The 15205-nt window shown below is 49.2% G+C and overlaps 1 protein-coding gene across 1 annotated transcript in view; it reads right to left on the reverse strand.

Moving 5' to 3' along the window:
* si:ch211-196i2.1 (collagen alpha-1(I) chain) overlaps positions 1-15205 on the reverse strand; it is a 129075-nt gene that overhangs the window by 69258 nt on the left and 44612 nt on the right. The window contains exons 4-6 of the mRNA XM_035391561.1: positions 14590-14782; positions 12665-12799; positions 12079-12159 (exon numbers count right to left, since the gene is read on the reverse strand). Coding sequence (XP_035247452.1) covers positions 12079-12159; positions 12665-12799; positions 14590-14782 — 409 coding nt within the window. The remainder of the gene's footprint in view (positions 1-12078; positions 12160-12664; positions 12800-14589; positions 14783-15205) is intronic.

Here is a 15205-nt window from a genome sequence, read left to right on the forward strand (position 1 = left end):
CAGAAATAACAGTGAAGTGGCAGGACGGGGACCCAGAGAGAGAAAGAGACCACATTACTCTTTCATAAACTAATTTATTCATTTATTTCCCGCAATCCCTCTAGACACTATTCTGGGAAAGATCCACCGCAGAGCCGCTCTCAAAGGACGGGACAAAAAAAACAGGGCACAACAAGTGGAGTTCCAGTCTCCTTGCCAGGCGTATGCTCATCAAACTTCATGCAAAAGTGTGTTTTTTTGGAAAACGTGCCGATGGCCAATAGTAAGCTGCGGACGGCGGATCATCTGCAGCCCCCCGATTGGCCGGGTGTTTCAGTGGCTGCCCTCGACTTCCCACGCCCGTGAGGAGGACACGGCGTGAATAAGCCCAGCGAAGGTCACGTGACGACGTCTCTCCACGCCGCGGCCGGACCCGAAACGGTTCAGATGTTCCCGCTTAATTCAGCCCCTTTCCCCCTCTCTGCAGCCTTCACCCCCCGGCCAGTCAGGGGGCTGTCAGGGGGATAATCTCCGCTTTTGCCGTCGCCTCAATATCAAGTGGGACACCATACAGGGGCCCTGGCTCCCCCCGCAGTCACTAATGATACTCTGCCACTTTTTTTTTTTTTTTTTTTTTTTTAAAAGAGTCGGGGTGTCACCCTCAGCGCCCCGGTAAAATTCCCAAATAAACTGGCTCTCCACATCTGGCCAGCTCTCCACATCTGGCCACCCCCCCCCCCACCCCCCACAGCTGACTGACGGCAGAAGCCCTTGCATTGCCTCCCCTCTGCACAGATGTGGAGAATCCATATTCGGAAAGTTAAAAAGGCCTACCCAGTGTTTACCTCCGATCGCCTGGATTTGGCAATTAGCACAATTCTCTTCAGCCAGGAGGTGGAACTAATTAGTGAAGTCAGCTGGGCTGAGTTCACGGGGAGAAAGAAACACACGGCTGAACTTCTACTTTGACACCTGGACTTTCCACCTCTGCCTACTCTGTCTCCCCATATCATCACTGTGAATGACAGCTGTGCTCTCAGTTGACCGACCTGATTAGCCGAAATATGTGTGTCACCGCTCTTAGAGGATTAAATTAGGGGCGTTTGGTCTTTACGAAAAATGGAAGAATTAGAAAATACACTGAAATATTTTATCAATATATTGCAGCACTCCACAATACATTGACAAAAACACACTTCAATGTTATATCACACTGCTACAAAATACATTGCCATCGTATTTTCATATTTAAGATATATTATAGTATATTCCACTTCCACAAGGGGTGGGTGGAAAACCCAATTGCATATAAGTTCATGAAGCAGGAGGCTTCATCTGGTCTTCTGAGGATATGTGAGAGATAACCTGCAGTGTCATACCATGGGAGTTAATCTCCAGTGCTAACATACATTTGGAACTATCCACAGCGAGTCGTACATTTCACTAAATCACAAACTACAGCCGTACTACATGAAAGTTGCACCCCATGCAAACGACCTTTTTCTAAGGCTATAAACAGAAAAGGAATCCAGGACCTCAGCACCTCTAAGCCTGCTTACATATACCTTTTTTTTTGTAAAGACTTGCAGGAAAGCAAACTTCCCCCTCCAGGATAATTTGAACTTGTTGGAAACTGCCAGAAGGGAACGCCGCACGTAGCGACTGTTGTGGCTTGTAAATGGAAACTCGCTGGGTCTAAACGTTGAGCAGCAAACCGCTTTAACAGGGAGAGCGAAAGCCCGTGCGGAACTCTGCACATGCTCGTGCTGTACAGCACGCGACCTGCAATTAAAACCACGAGCGGCCATTACGAACCCAGCAGGGAACCCCAATCTCTTCCCTCCACCATTCACTGGAACGTTAACAGCAAATACCTGCGTTTCGATGCCACAGTAAATGCATCCAAATTACAGCATCTTTCGACACCGCGCCACGTGCCAAATGTTTTCTTTTTTTCTTCCCCTCAGACAGCTCTTGCGAAATTGCACTGGGTTCAAAATTGTTAACTCAGTTTTTTTTTATAAAACAAAGAAACATACAACAAACATAATTAAATTCATAATAAGAAAGTAATACATTCATAAGTTTGACTGTGAAAGCAACCAGTTTTGGCACAGCTTTTATAGTTTAACAGATGTGCACTGATCTCTAACTTGATATGAACACACACACTGACAACAAAGTTGCTCTGTAAAGATAAATAGCGAATTTTTGGGAATTCACACTGATGCTAGGCATGGCGCAGACACACAGAGATTCGATCCTACAGAAGTGTCCGCTGTTTCAGCGTGGTCAGCTGACCGGAGCCGATCATACCTTCCCAGCATGCATCTCTTCCCCCTCCACGCACGGACCCACCAGCAGGTACAGGAGGAGACAGGCCAGCGGCCACACACAGAGCCTCATGGTGGAGAACACAGTACAGCGGTACCAAACTACGCCAAACTGCACCGGACCGAACTGCGGCAACACTCTCCACTCCCCGAGAGTCCGAGTATCCAAAAAGGATCTGCACTTAGGGTTCCAGCAAGGCAATCCACCGAGTTTCCCGGGCAACGATCTGCTGACAATCCCGCAGAGATCCGCAGGGAGTTCCAGAGGGATGCACACAGACTCCTCTCTCTCTCTCTCTCTCTCTCGCGAAGCTGGCACACAGACACTCACACCTACACGGCATAATGCAATCCTCCTGGCCCCGCCCACTCTCCTCTCATCCAGCCCCGCTCCCAAACACTACCTCTCTCTCTCTCTCTCGCTCTCTCCCTCGCAGGTATCCCACTGCCGGGTGTGTGTGTGTGTGTGTGTGTGCAGCAGCGCTTTGTGCGTCTGTGAGCATGTGCGTGTGTGTGTGTGTGTGTGTGTGTGTGTGAGAGAGAGAGAGAGAGAGAGAGGGGGAAACCGTGTCAGTTAGCATATGTGGATGTTTTTCTGTGTATGTGTGTGTGTGAGAGAGAAACCGTGCCTGTTGGCATATGTGCATGTATTTTGTGCGTATGTGTGTGTGTTAGAGAGAAACCGTGTCTGTTAGCATATGTGTACATGTATTTTGTGTATGTGTGTGTGTATGTGTGTGTGTGATGTGTGAGAGAGAGAGAGAAAAACTGTGTTAGCAAATTACACATGTATATGTGTGTTTTTTGTGTTGTGTATCTGTGTGTGTGTGTGTGTGTGTGTCGTGTCTCTGCTCTGGGGGGAGCTTGATAAGGACCTTACTTAATAAGGTCCTGATTAAGACCTAAGTAAATCATCAAACTTCTATGACCCTGACTGTAACTCCAACTTCAAAATCACATAAATCCAGTGCAGAGACAATGGAGACAGCAGACTGCAGGTCCCAGCCACGAGTTCCAGACCCAGCAGCACAGCACTTCAGCAAATACCGTACAACAACACACAACACACAATACACCGGTTCCTCAACTACTTCATCCCGGGGGGCTTCTTTAAAATGGCAGGTACTTGCCAAGTGTGGGCGGCAGTGTAGCACAGTGGGTAAGGAACTGGGCTTGTGACCGAAAGGTCACAGGTTCGATTCCTGGGTAGGACACTGCCGTTGTGCCCTTGAGCAAGGTGCTTAACCAGAATTTCTTCAGTACATAGCCAGCTGTATAAATGGATGCTATGTAAAAGTTGTGTAAGTTGCTCTGGATAAGAGCGTCTGCTAAATGCCTGTAATGTAATGTACTGTAATGTATCTTCTACATGCTATTTATAAAAGAATTTAGGAATATGATATATTGTACGTACATTAGGAAGGCGCCTGCTTTAAATGCATGTAACTGCTGCTTATTATTCTGTCAGATTTGGGATGTATACTGACACTGTGCAGACCTTGGCAGTCACTGCTGATGCACCTGAGTAACTCTTTAGCTGTCTTCTCAATGATCAAAGGGCCAAGAGCTGCACTGACGGCAAGCCACGGGGACACCAGCTGGACATATGACTGATTGGTGGTTGATTTGTTTTTACTTACGTAAGTGTCTTCCACCATTTCATATGTCTAGCCCTTAAGGGTACCATAGTACAACATACGACATGCATCAGGAAAAATAAAATGCATCAGCAAAAATAAAAGGATAGGCAAAATTGAAGGATGTAAAAAGTAAAATAAAGAAAAAAGTATTGCAGTGTGGATCTACCATGCTGTTCCATTCAAGAGAAAGCGCAAATGATGCTATATTTGAGTACATAATTTCATATAATTTAACATGGTAAAAATAATACACAAATGGATGTAGTTCACAGACTCAGAATATGCTGATAAAGCTCTCCCATCTACCGTCTACCTGAAATTAAGAATTTTCACACCCGACAAGCCACCCGTACAGCCAATAAGCAAAAACACTTCAGAATTCTGAAAATGGACCAAAGGGAAAAAAAAAATGAAATAAAAGATATGCAGTCCACCGGGGGAAACTAATTAAACAGAAAAAGTAGCTTAAGGCTAATGTGAAGAAGGAATGCTTATTACTGTGATTTATGCAAGAGTGAAACATTAGGGACCAACAGAGCCCCAAAACTGGGGTTGGGATTGGGGTTAGGGGTTGGGATTGGAAACAGGATTGGGGGGTGGGGGGTGGATGGGGGAACTGGGGAACTGGAAAATTGGGGAACTGGGTTACTGTCCCCAGAGCAGGAAGGATTACCTCATGTCTGCCATGCAAATAACCAGAAACCACAGCAACGGATTTCACTGACAGTTCCCATGGCGAACATTATCGCATGGCTGAGCACTTAGACAATGGCGTGTGACAGAGTTTACAAGCAATGCAATTAAAGAACAAGAAGCGCCCCCTTATCCCTCATTCCTACATGGCAAGCTCCAGCACCCCTCTCTGAGCTTTCCGAAAACACGCTAATGTCTTCCAGCATTTCCCTTTGCCCTCGGGATCACAACGCAGAACCCCCGCCCCCCCCCACTCCAAGATTCCAGCTTCGTCCAGGACGGGATGAGGGCAAGAGGTGTTTTGAGGAGTGTGGTTCCCCTTAAAAATGGCCGCCCCTGATTCGCCTTGTGAGAACAGCTGTGTGAGGTGGGGGGTGGGGGTGGGGGGGCGGTTAATAGGTTGCTGTCCTGATGTAGCAATATCTGACACCCCCCTGCCCCCCCCCCCTCTTCTCTTTGACTGACTGAGATAAGCGCCTGTGATTTACAGAGCTCAAAGCGGCCACACTAAATCACTGCAGGAGCGAACGGGTAATTATAAGTTAGACTGACTCCGGGGCCTGAGGCCCTGATGACAGACGGAGATTTCCTTGAGGGGCAAGAGACAGAAATAAGGAGAGAGAGAGAGAGTGTGAGATAGAGAGACAGACAGACAGACAGACAGAGAGAGAGAGAGAGAGAGAGAGACAGACAGAGAAAGAGAGAGAGAGAGAGAGAGAGAAGCAGATAAAGATGGAGAAACAGAGGGAGAGAAAAAGGAAGAGGAGAGGAAAATGTTTAGATGTGTAGATGGGGAGAGAGCTGCCACAGGGGGCCTTGTCTTTTCTTAGCCAGGAAAGTAATGTTCCTGTCCCCCAGCAGCGAGGAGACATACGGTCGGACACGCGCCATGGGGGGGGGGGGAGGGGGGGGTCTGAAAGGAGCGTCAGCTCTGTGGGCCTGCCCCGGCCTGTCCAGCCGCGTCCTGTCCCGTCCTGTCCCGTCCCGTCCCATCCCGTGGGGTTCGGGTTCGGCAGAGGGGGCCCTACGTTAAAAAAAAACGTCTCCGCGCTACAACAGCGATCAAACGGAATCCAGATGGGAACTTGTTTTATGTTTTATGTTTTACGTCGTACTGTAAGAGGGAGAGATGGGCGTGTTGCTCTTCTCTCATAAACAGGCTCCCCTCTCAGGTCTGCCGCTTGATAGAAATGGGCCCCGACTTGCTGGCCCCGCTCGGTCGTCTCCGCACGATCACAGGCGCCATTGTTTCCTGTTCAACCCCCCCCCTCCTCCTCCTCCTCCTCCTCCTCCTCCTCCTCCTCCTCCTCCTCGTCCTCCTTCCTGTCTTTGGTGAGAGGGATCAAACCAGCTCTTTTTTGAGTTGATCTGAATTCATGTAATTTTGTTGAGAGTACTTACTTTGCTCTAATCGACTGTAGTGCGACCAGCATGACTTACTGAGACAATCAGTTTTGTGCATTACATTCAGTAATTACAGCTGGATGCTTGCTAAACTTGCTCAGGTTCACCAGCTGCTCTCTTTCAGTTCCGCTGTTTGTCTGTGTGCGCCCGTGTGTGAGCGCATGTATGTGTGTGTGTGTTCACATGTGTGCGTGTGTATGTGTGTGTCTGTGTGTATGCATGTGTGTGTGTGTGTGTGTGTGTGTGTGTGACTCATTCACATCACGGTACAGGTGAAGTGTGTCCCTACAGCTGGGTGGGGGGGGGGGGGAGCATAGTCTCTGTACCTCACAGAGGCTATGAGGGACATATCACGTTTTACAGCATGGAAACCTGGCCACCAGCCCCACAGGTTCCTCAAACTCCGTAAACCCAGAAATCAACATTGACAGCGAACACAAAGCCAAGGAACGTACAGCATCACCTGCCTGTGTACAAAACCCCTGCTTGATTTACAGCGCCGCAGCAACGTAGTGCCAAAAAATGCATGTGCTGCTTCGACACGGGTTAGCCAGCTGTTGGGGAAACCTCTCACTGTTTCATCGTTCGCCCTGGATGACTTTCAAAAACAGCCTCTCTCTCTCTCTCTTCGGCACAGGGTTAGGGTTAGGGTTAGGTTAGGGCTGGCTCTGCTTTGTAGCTACGTTGCTTCTGCAACAGCAGAAACCTGCCCCCTTTGTCTGTAACTCTGACACTCGTCCGTAGGCACTTTCTCAGGAACAAAAGGGAATTTTAGACGATTTTAGGAATTTTAGGATGCACGGGCCCAAAAATGCAAAAAAAAGAAATCTCAGTTGTAAGGATAGGCTGCACACACTGATACAGGCACTATTTAGGGTTATTAATAATAATAATAATAATAATAATAATAAATTTATTTTATATAGCGCTTTTCATGAACTCAAAGATGCTTTACAATAAGTGGTACATACATACATATATACATACATACATTGAAACAGCCTGCTTTGCTGAAGGGTTCAACAGCAGTCAAACCTACAACCTCTGAGTTACAAGTCCTGTTCCCTATCCATTACACTACACTGACACACTGACCCAGGCTGGTGTTAAACATGTTAGCCTAGGTGGGTGTACTGATCCAGGCCAGTGTTTAGCATTGGTGAATTTCAAGCTTCATCACATACTGAGATACAGTTTTTTTTCCAGTGAAAGTTATTTATCACAATCCAGTAGAGATTAAAGTCACAGGTCTGGACTTAATCAACATTAGTCCTTAAATTTACTATGCAATAACATACAAATGTGCCAGTTTTTTTCCTTCATAACCAGTTTGGTGAGGTAAAGAACTTGCCAAACTGTGTTTATGATGAAAAAGCCCAAATGCCTGCATTTACTCGGGAGTGAAAGTTAAGCTGACATGTTTTTACTGAACCCAGGCCCTGGTGTGGAAACGGAGGGGTCTGCACTTGTTTAAACAGAGCAAACAACGGACGGCCTAAATGTGCTTCGCTCCTTTCATTTGCCTGAAAGCCATTTTCTAATTGATTTCGTATTACAAATTAGCCACGGTCTGAAATACAAATACATGTGTACAGCAAAACCAGTCCACATTTAACCTGTAATAGTGTTCAGCAAGATCAGGCAGTCACAGGAAGGTTATGCCAGGACAGCAATCGGCCCCGTGCAAAAGGCACATTTAGAAAGCAACAGCTGCCAACGTTTTGCACCGAAAATAATAACAATAAGCTGTGAACGGTAACATGGAAGGCCCTGTGGAATCACGGAAAGTGTCAAACTCACAGATGCTCGGGTTTGTCGTTCACGGTGCTTTGTAAAAGATGAGACTGGAAACGATCACACGCTTCGGTCCTGGTTCTGTCTATCGCAGAGTTCCCTTCGCCTCGGGGAACTTCCCTTTCGGGTCTTTTGAGCCTGTGCTCGCCCCCCCCCCCCCACCCTGGTCCCCGGGGAAACACGTCAGAAGAACCCGCAAAGCCTTTTATAAACCCCGATGCTTATGCAAACCCACTGTCCTCCTCCCAGCGAGGAGGGGCACGAGGGGACGCAGCAAACACGACTGACCCGGGGAAGGAGTGCACACATGCACACAATACACTGAAGTAAAAACATGCGAGTGCACACACGCACATATGCACATACATACACACACACACACACACACACGCACACACATACATGCACACATGCACACATGCACACACACACGCACGCACACGCACACATACATGCACACACGCACACACATACATGCACACATGCACACACACATGCACACACACATGCACAGACATGCACACACACATGCACACACGCACACACACATGCACACACGCACACATACATGCACACACGCACACATACATGCACACACACGCACACACGCACACATACATGCACACACACGCACACATACATGCACACACACACGCACACACATTCTGTTTTCCCAGAATGAATGATATACACTTCCCGCACATTTCTCCCGCTGCATTTCTAGTAGTTCAGTCTTCCACATTTGTTTCTACTAAAACGATAACCATGTAGCGCTGTGAAATGCTTGGCTCGTTTTTATTGAGCCATAGCACACACACACACACACACACACACACACACACACACACACACGGATGCACGCACAGACCCTGGCACTGCTGGGAGTCCGCCCTGTAGGCAGAAAGACAGAGCACAGCCTCCAGTGCCACGGCAACCCTAGACCCACAGATTCCTCACACAGCTGTACTATCGGAGATAGATGCAACTCCTGTCAATCAGCAACCCCTGTCCTGCAAGCACCCCGAGCCAAAATTACAGCACCCCACTTAACCTACCAAAGGGGGGTGCCGTGTCCTGACACCCTGGAGGCAAGCCCAGAGCATCACCCCATCGAAGGGGTCACCTGGATAAACTGGCGGGACCAGGCTCAAATCTGTCTGTTTAATTTCATGTTTAAGAAGAATTTGCTGTAGCTTTGTAATTACGTGTTTTTTTTTTTTTTTTTTTTTACCAGAGGACTGTGAACTTTTCCCAGAAAGTGTGATAAATGAAGGACAAGTTTGGCATTTTCAACTCGGCCCTGAGGGCTGGGGAGGGATGGCTTTTGCCAGACTGACGCTGACCTACGTTAGAGCGGGTGTCCGGGGAAAAAACAGTCGGTCGGGGAACGAGGCGTCAAAGCGGGGGAGTCAAAACAAAAGGGCCCGGCAATCAAAAGGTTCCACGTCTGAGCGACAAGACGCAGAAACGGGGCCCTAGGCATTAAACAAAAAACAAACCGGTGTTTGAAAACACGCTGAGCCTGTGGCTCAACCTCTGCAGGCCCTGCCTAATGAGGAGCAGCTGCCCGGGGCAAGCGCAGAGGTGAGAGGGAGGGAAAGAGGGAGCAGAGAAGAGAAGGGGAAAGGGGGAAAGCGAAAGGAAAGGGGAAAGAGAGAAGAACAGAAGACTGGGATAAAGGGGGATAAGAAGAAAGCAAGAAGGGAAGAGGGGGATGAGAGAGCGAAAGCTCACTAACTGTAGGGGATAACATGAGCAACTACGCCATAAGTGGAAACATCATATCCACCACAGAAACGGGAACAAATCCACATATCTGAGAAAAACAGGACTGGCGGCTGGAGCATCTGTGGAGCGTGGAACTCATCATGGCACGCTGACGAGACTTCAACCGGCAGACCCAGAGCGAGTGAGGAGTGAGGAGCAAGAGTGAGGAGCGAGAGAAGGAGCAGGAGCAGGAGTGAGGAGCAGGAGTGAGCAGCGAGAGAAGGAGCAGGAGTGAGGAGCGGGAGTAGGAGTGAGGAGTGAGGAGCAGGAGCAGGAGTGAGGAGCGAGAGAAGGAGCAGGGGTGAGGAGCAGGAGCAGGAGTGAGGAGCGGGAGAAGGAGCAGAAGTGAGGAGTGGGAGCAGGAGCAGGAGTGAGCAGCGAGAGAAGGAGCAGGAGTGAGGAGCAGGAGCGAGGAGCAGGGGCAGGAGTGACTCTGCTCTCCCGCTCTCTCCAAAGAGAGGAGCAGAGGGCCTCCCGTGGGCTCGTTTCCAGCCTCCTCCGGTGCAGAGCACCTGCCTGCGTCACATCTGCCCCTGCAGTCTCTCAGCCCGCAACCGCATCCACATAAAGGTATTTTTCTATTTTTAATCCCCACTGGGTGCAGATGTACAGCCAGTGAAGTGTTGTTCTGACTTCCATGCCATGCAGCTGGCACTAGAGAACGTTGCGCAAGACAGACACAGTCTGCTGACTTAGCGCAAGTCGGACCGTTTCGTAAGAGCTAGAGTAATTGTTTTGCCAATTTTTTTTAACATCAGAATCCAAATCCTCCAGGCTAAATCAAATCAAGTCAAAAAAAGGTGAACACCTGCTAAAAGCAAGAAAAACTATGAAATATAAAAATAAGAGTGATTTAAACACAAAGCTTTTAATGTGACGCTAAGAGGCTTGTCAGTACAAGGTGCGTGCACTTCACACGAAACCTCAGACTTCTGAGGCACGTGTGTGTTTCTTAAGAAGTACACACGTTGTTTACACATCCAAGCGGTCAGGTGTAACCCTACGGTCACACGGGGCGACACAGGAGGGAGAGATAAACCGTTGTCGCTTGTGGTTACCAGGTTACAGAACTAAACAAGTAGGCTAGACACGATTGCACGTTTGTTTCAGCAACGTCCGTCACGCTGCCTTCCCTCCCATTGGTCGTCGCCGTGTCGCATCACTCCGTATTTGCATAAAATACCCCTGTGGAGTAATTACAACAGGGGGCCTGCAAGTCTCTGTTACAAAAACGAGCATCTAGTATTACTGATGGAGAGGCTGCAGCGAGTGACATTTTGAGGGATTTTACTCGCCCCTCCTCCCACCTATCCCTGGTGGGGTGTTCATCATATGCTCCCCCCCACAACATGCCACCACAGTCACAATCTGGAGGGGGGGGGGGGGGGGGGGGGGGGGGGGGGGGGGGCGAGGCAAAGGCCAGGGGGCCAGTTCCCATGGTGATCACAAATCACACACTGTCCCCATTAGGAACTAATGAGGAACCAGTGTAATGTGTCCTAACCGTCCACTCCCCCAGCCAATCAGCTTCCAGACTTTTGATGCCATCTGGTCTCCACTGTGCTACAGCTGAAGAATGCAGTATTTAAGGGCTTTTCTCCTCGCTACCCTTCGACGCAGAGAAACACAAGTGATTCTGTCTTATGAAAAACCAGAGACTTCGCTGCACATTTACAATGAGCCATTCACAGCTAGAGCGCTTATCCAAGAGCTCAGGCCAAGCACCTTGCTGAGTCCGGTTTTAGTACCTTTTCTCAAGGGCACAATGGCAGTGCCTCACCACACCGGGGAATCGAAACTGCAACCCCCCTGCAAGTCACAACTCCAGCTCCCTAATCATAACGCTACACTGCCGCCAAGCGTCCCGAGTCAGGCTGCAGGGCACAGCAGGCACCTGCTGGATTACGAAGTGCGGAGTGCGGTTTGGCACAGACGATGCCGATTTCCTGTCCTGCCACACGGATTTGCAGTAGCACTTTTTTCATCTCTCCCAAACAAGAGACACGCTCGGACCCCTGGCCTACATTCCATACGCACCCTTGACCGTCCCCACCTTCCTCACTTAGCCCCAGCTCAGCTGTGCTTCCAGGACAAGGCTAGCCAAGGTTCCACCTTTGTGCACTGGATGACACACCTGTAAGACTCAGTAACACATGCAGTTCATTCCGGGCCAGGAAACTACATCCACATTTAAACTCATCTGGTTCCTCTTCCCCCGTGGAGCTACACATTGGACGCATTGCATACGGGGCCAAAGCTGTACGCGTTTGGCTCCGCTATCCATCTCTCTGTAAGTCATACTTTTCTTTAGGTAAACTTCTCGTGTTCTAGCCGTAGGAGACACGTCAAAACAAAATGTTACGCAGGACCGGAGCGGGTCGATTGGTGCGAGGGGTATCCTGGGGCGCACGCGTGTTTGCCGTGTGTGCAAGCGCATCGCGTGCGAGCAGAAGGGATGCCGAACTCACGGTTAGCGGGTCCTGCATGCCGAGAGAGGTCTCGGAACTCTCCAGCAGGTCCTCCAGGTCATTCGAGGAGAGGATGAGGTCCTTAGCGGAAAGCAAGAAGCACAGGTAAAACCATTAAATAAAACTCTTTCAAAAGCAGACGGGACAAGTACATGGATTTCCTCCAATTTTACACGAACACGTGTGAGTATTTCTTCACCAAGAACTATCAATTGTTTGGTGTTTTGCATGAAGCTAGATTTTGGATCGGAAGCAAAGGATTCTGGGATCCATCAAGACTCGACGCACATCAAATGAGACACTGTCCTCAATATGTTACGAGGGTTCACTGTAAAAATCATGTCTTTGGATAGCATCCGTTTGCCAGAAATGAGCAGTGGGAACCATATGGTTATGGTTTAGATAAGGAACATGGATTCTTAAAAATCACAAATTCTTAAATGTTGTTTTGTGGAAGGCATTTTGAAACAATAAAGACAATTCTTATTGTGGTTCATCTCCAAAATTAGCACCAAAATATTATCTGCAGCAGGAGAAGGAGAAGGAAAAGAAGAAGAAAAACAACCCAGAGGAGTGACTGACATACCTCCAGGGTGCGGGGCGGTTTTGGTGAGCGGGGCGGTTTCGGGGGGACCCCGCCGCACGCGGGCACATGGCGGGTGCAGTGGTCGCGGGCAGCCTCCGGGTCGCCCATCAGGAACGTCAGCTGCCTCAGGCCGCCCTGCAGAGGGACAGACGGACGGACGGACGGACACGCGTCATCATCTGAGGGCGCGCACACACGCACACGCAAAATCGCAACCTAGCAAAACCAGGTGAGGTCCATTAGCTCCGTTGAATAAAAGCTGGTTTAATTGCCCAGTTAAGTGCTGAGTTAGAATGCGCAGCAGTGCCGCCTCTGGCTGTCTGGCGCCAGGGACGGGCCCCCCCTGGACTGCAATGATTCTGGAGCCAGAAGTCGAGTAACAGGAGGATAAAAAAAAAAGAAATAAAATAATAGCAAGCGGGCACAGAAGGCCTATTGCGGCACTGAGAGAGAAATGAACTTAAACATGATGAATAGTAAACTGCACTTGCACATCAACCATGCAAGTAAGGCAAGTAAATAAGTAAGGTAAGTAAGTAATGCTTCCCTTTCAGGACTGTGTGGGGGTCAGAGAAGCGAAGACACACAATGGCTGTTTCGGCACAGGTTGCTCATCAGGGGTACACTGGAATGGGCCTTTAGACCAAGCCTCACAAAGGCAAGTTAATGAACTATGACTCCTTAATCCTGAACCCTGAAGTGTTACCACAACGTTGACTGTTTCAAAGAAAATGCAGCCAAAATGTCCTGGCCAAAGAGGCTAAGAGTGAATGACTTACATGCCACTGCCAAATTCTACAGCACATCTGGCTGGTGGTGGGTGTCAGGCCCTGGTTGTAACATATTTATGTGTGTGCAACAAAGCAACTGCAACAGAAATCGTCGGGGTCTGTTTTCGTTTCGTTGTATTTTCCTCGTTTAAAATGCAAACCAAATTCGTCATCGTCATCTTTCCACAAAAAGGCATTTTTGTCACGTTACTGTCTTCGTCATCAAAAAAAAAACTGGGCGTTGCCAAAAAATTGTGTCATAATTTTACTCGATGAAAGCAACACTTCAATTTCCTTTTGCAAGATCTAAGTCTCCTCTGGCATTTCTCCTGGGAGAGGGGGGAGGGGGGTGACCCTGGAAAGGGAGCAAGCTCGATTCGTTACGAGCGTATTCGCCTGCTGGTGGCCCTCTGGCAGGCAGGGTTGTTACTGCGTGTTGCGCGACGGCAAAGCTTTTTCAAAAATGTTCCGCCCCATCAGGGAGACAGAGATGAAGTTACCATTACCACCACCTGGGGGGGGGGGGGGGGGTAGCAGGTGCAAACGGGCCGGGATTCCCCCCCGACCTACCCAAAAAAAACAGAACATTCATCACAGAAGAGAAAGCAGACTTCTCGTCAGACTGCCGTTCTTCTGTGCAGTCCATCCTTTTTTTTTCCGGGACGCGACCCAATGGCAAAAATCGCAGGAGAGATTAAACGTAAAACCATATGGCTCCGGCGAAGCAGCCCCCCAAGGCCCAAGTTTCAGGGAAATCCGTACAGTAACTGCATTTAGCCTCCACATCAAGGCTTAAAATGTTACCATCTTAACCTCTTGTTCAAGACCTCCAACTGGAAGATGCAGAGGACAGGAAGAAATGGAAACGGATGATCCGCTGTGGCGACCCCTAACGGGAACAGCCGAAAGAAGAAGAAGAAGAAGAAGAAGAGTAAGTTCAAGACCTCCAACTCTTGGCCCTACCTGAGGTATGATTTGAAAGGCACTGTAATCACTGGCCTGACTGTGAAGAAGCGCTGTGCTGCACCTTGTTTTGAGACCACTCCTTGAAAAAATGAGGACTGATTTATTGATTGATCGATCGATCGATTGACTGACTGATTGGGCTTTGTCCCTGGTCCTTTCCGTTTCGGAAGTGGAAAACCCCCCCCTCACCTCGAAGGGCGTCTCGAAGTCCTCGACGATGCCGCCCACCATCAGCAGGCCGTCGGTGGCGATGTCCATGCCGGGGGACGTCCAGTTCACGCTCTCCGTCAGCACGCAGTCCACGTACAGGTCCAAGCTCCGCGCGGACACGCCCACCGACACCTGGTGCCACCGCCCGTCCGACAGCGCCCCAACCGGGAACCTGAGGGCACAGTGGGAGAGGGTCAAAGGTCAGCGGATTCATCCAATACGCAGGTGCATACGAGTGGTGTACCGAAACGTAAACGCAGTATTTGGATGCGCACAGTGTGACGACCCCCCTGCTCTGCTGCCTGTGCTGCTCGTTGTGGTATTGCCCACGGGTGCCTGATGAGCAGATCAGAGGGTCGTTGGTGCAGTTGGGAGCACCTGTGTTCAGGGCTCCCAGAGAGATTAAGATGCCTGTCTCCAGTTCACGGGAGAGCTCTCTCCACACTATTTGGTTTCTGTTTTGGTGTTGGCTGTGTTTTTGGTTGTACACCATACAACACTGCTTCAGCATAACTTTCAGACTTCCACTCACCCACACTACTGATAATGCTGACTTTCACACGCCATGTTTGTCTTGTTTTGGGTACAATTAGGT

The sequence above is a fragment of the Anguilla anguilla genome, chromosome 14 (assembly GCF_013347855.1).
Source record: "Anguilla anguilla isolate fAngAng1 chromosome 14, fAngAng1.pri, whole genome shotgun sequence".
Taxonomy (NCBI): domain Eukaryota; kingdom Metazoa; phylum Chordata; class Actinopteri; order Anguilliformes; family Anguillidae; genus Anguilla; species Anguilla anguilla.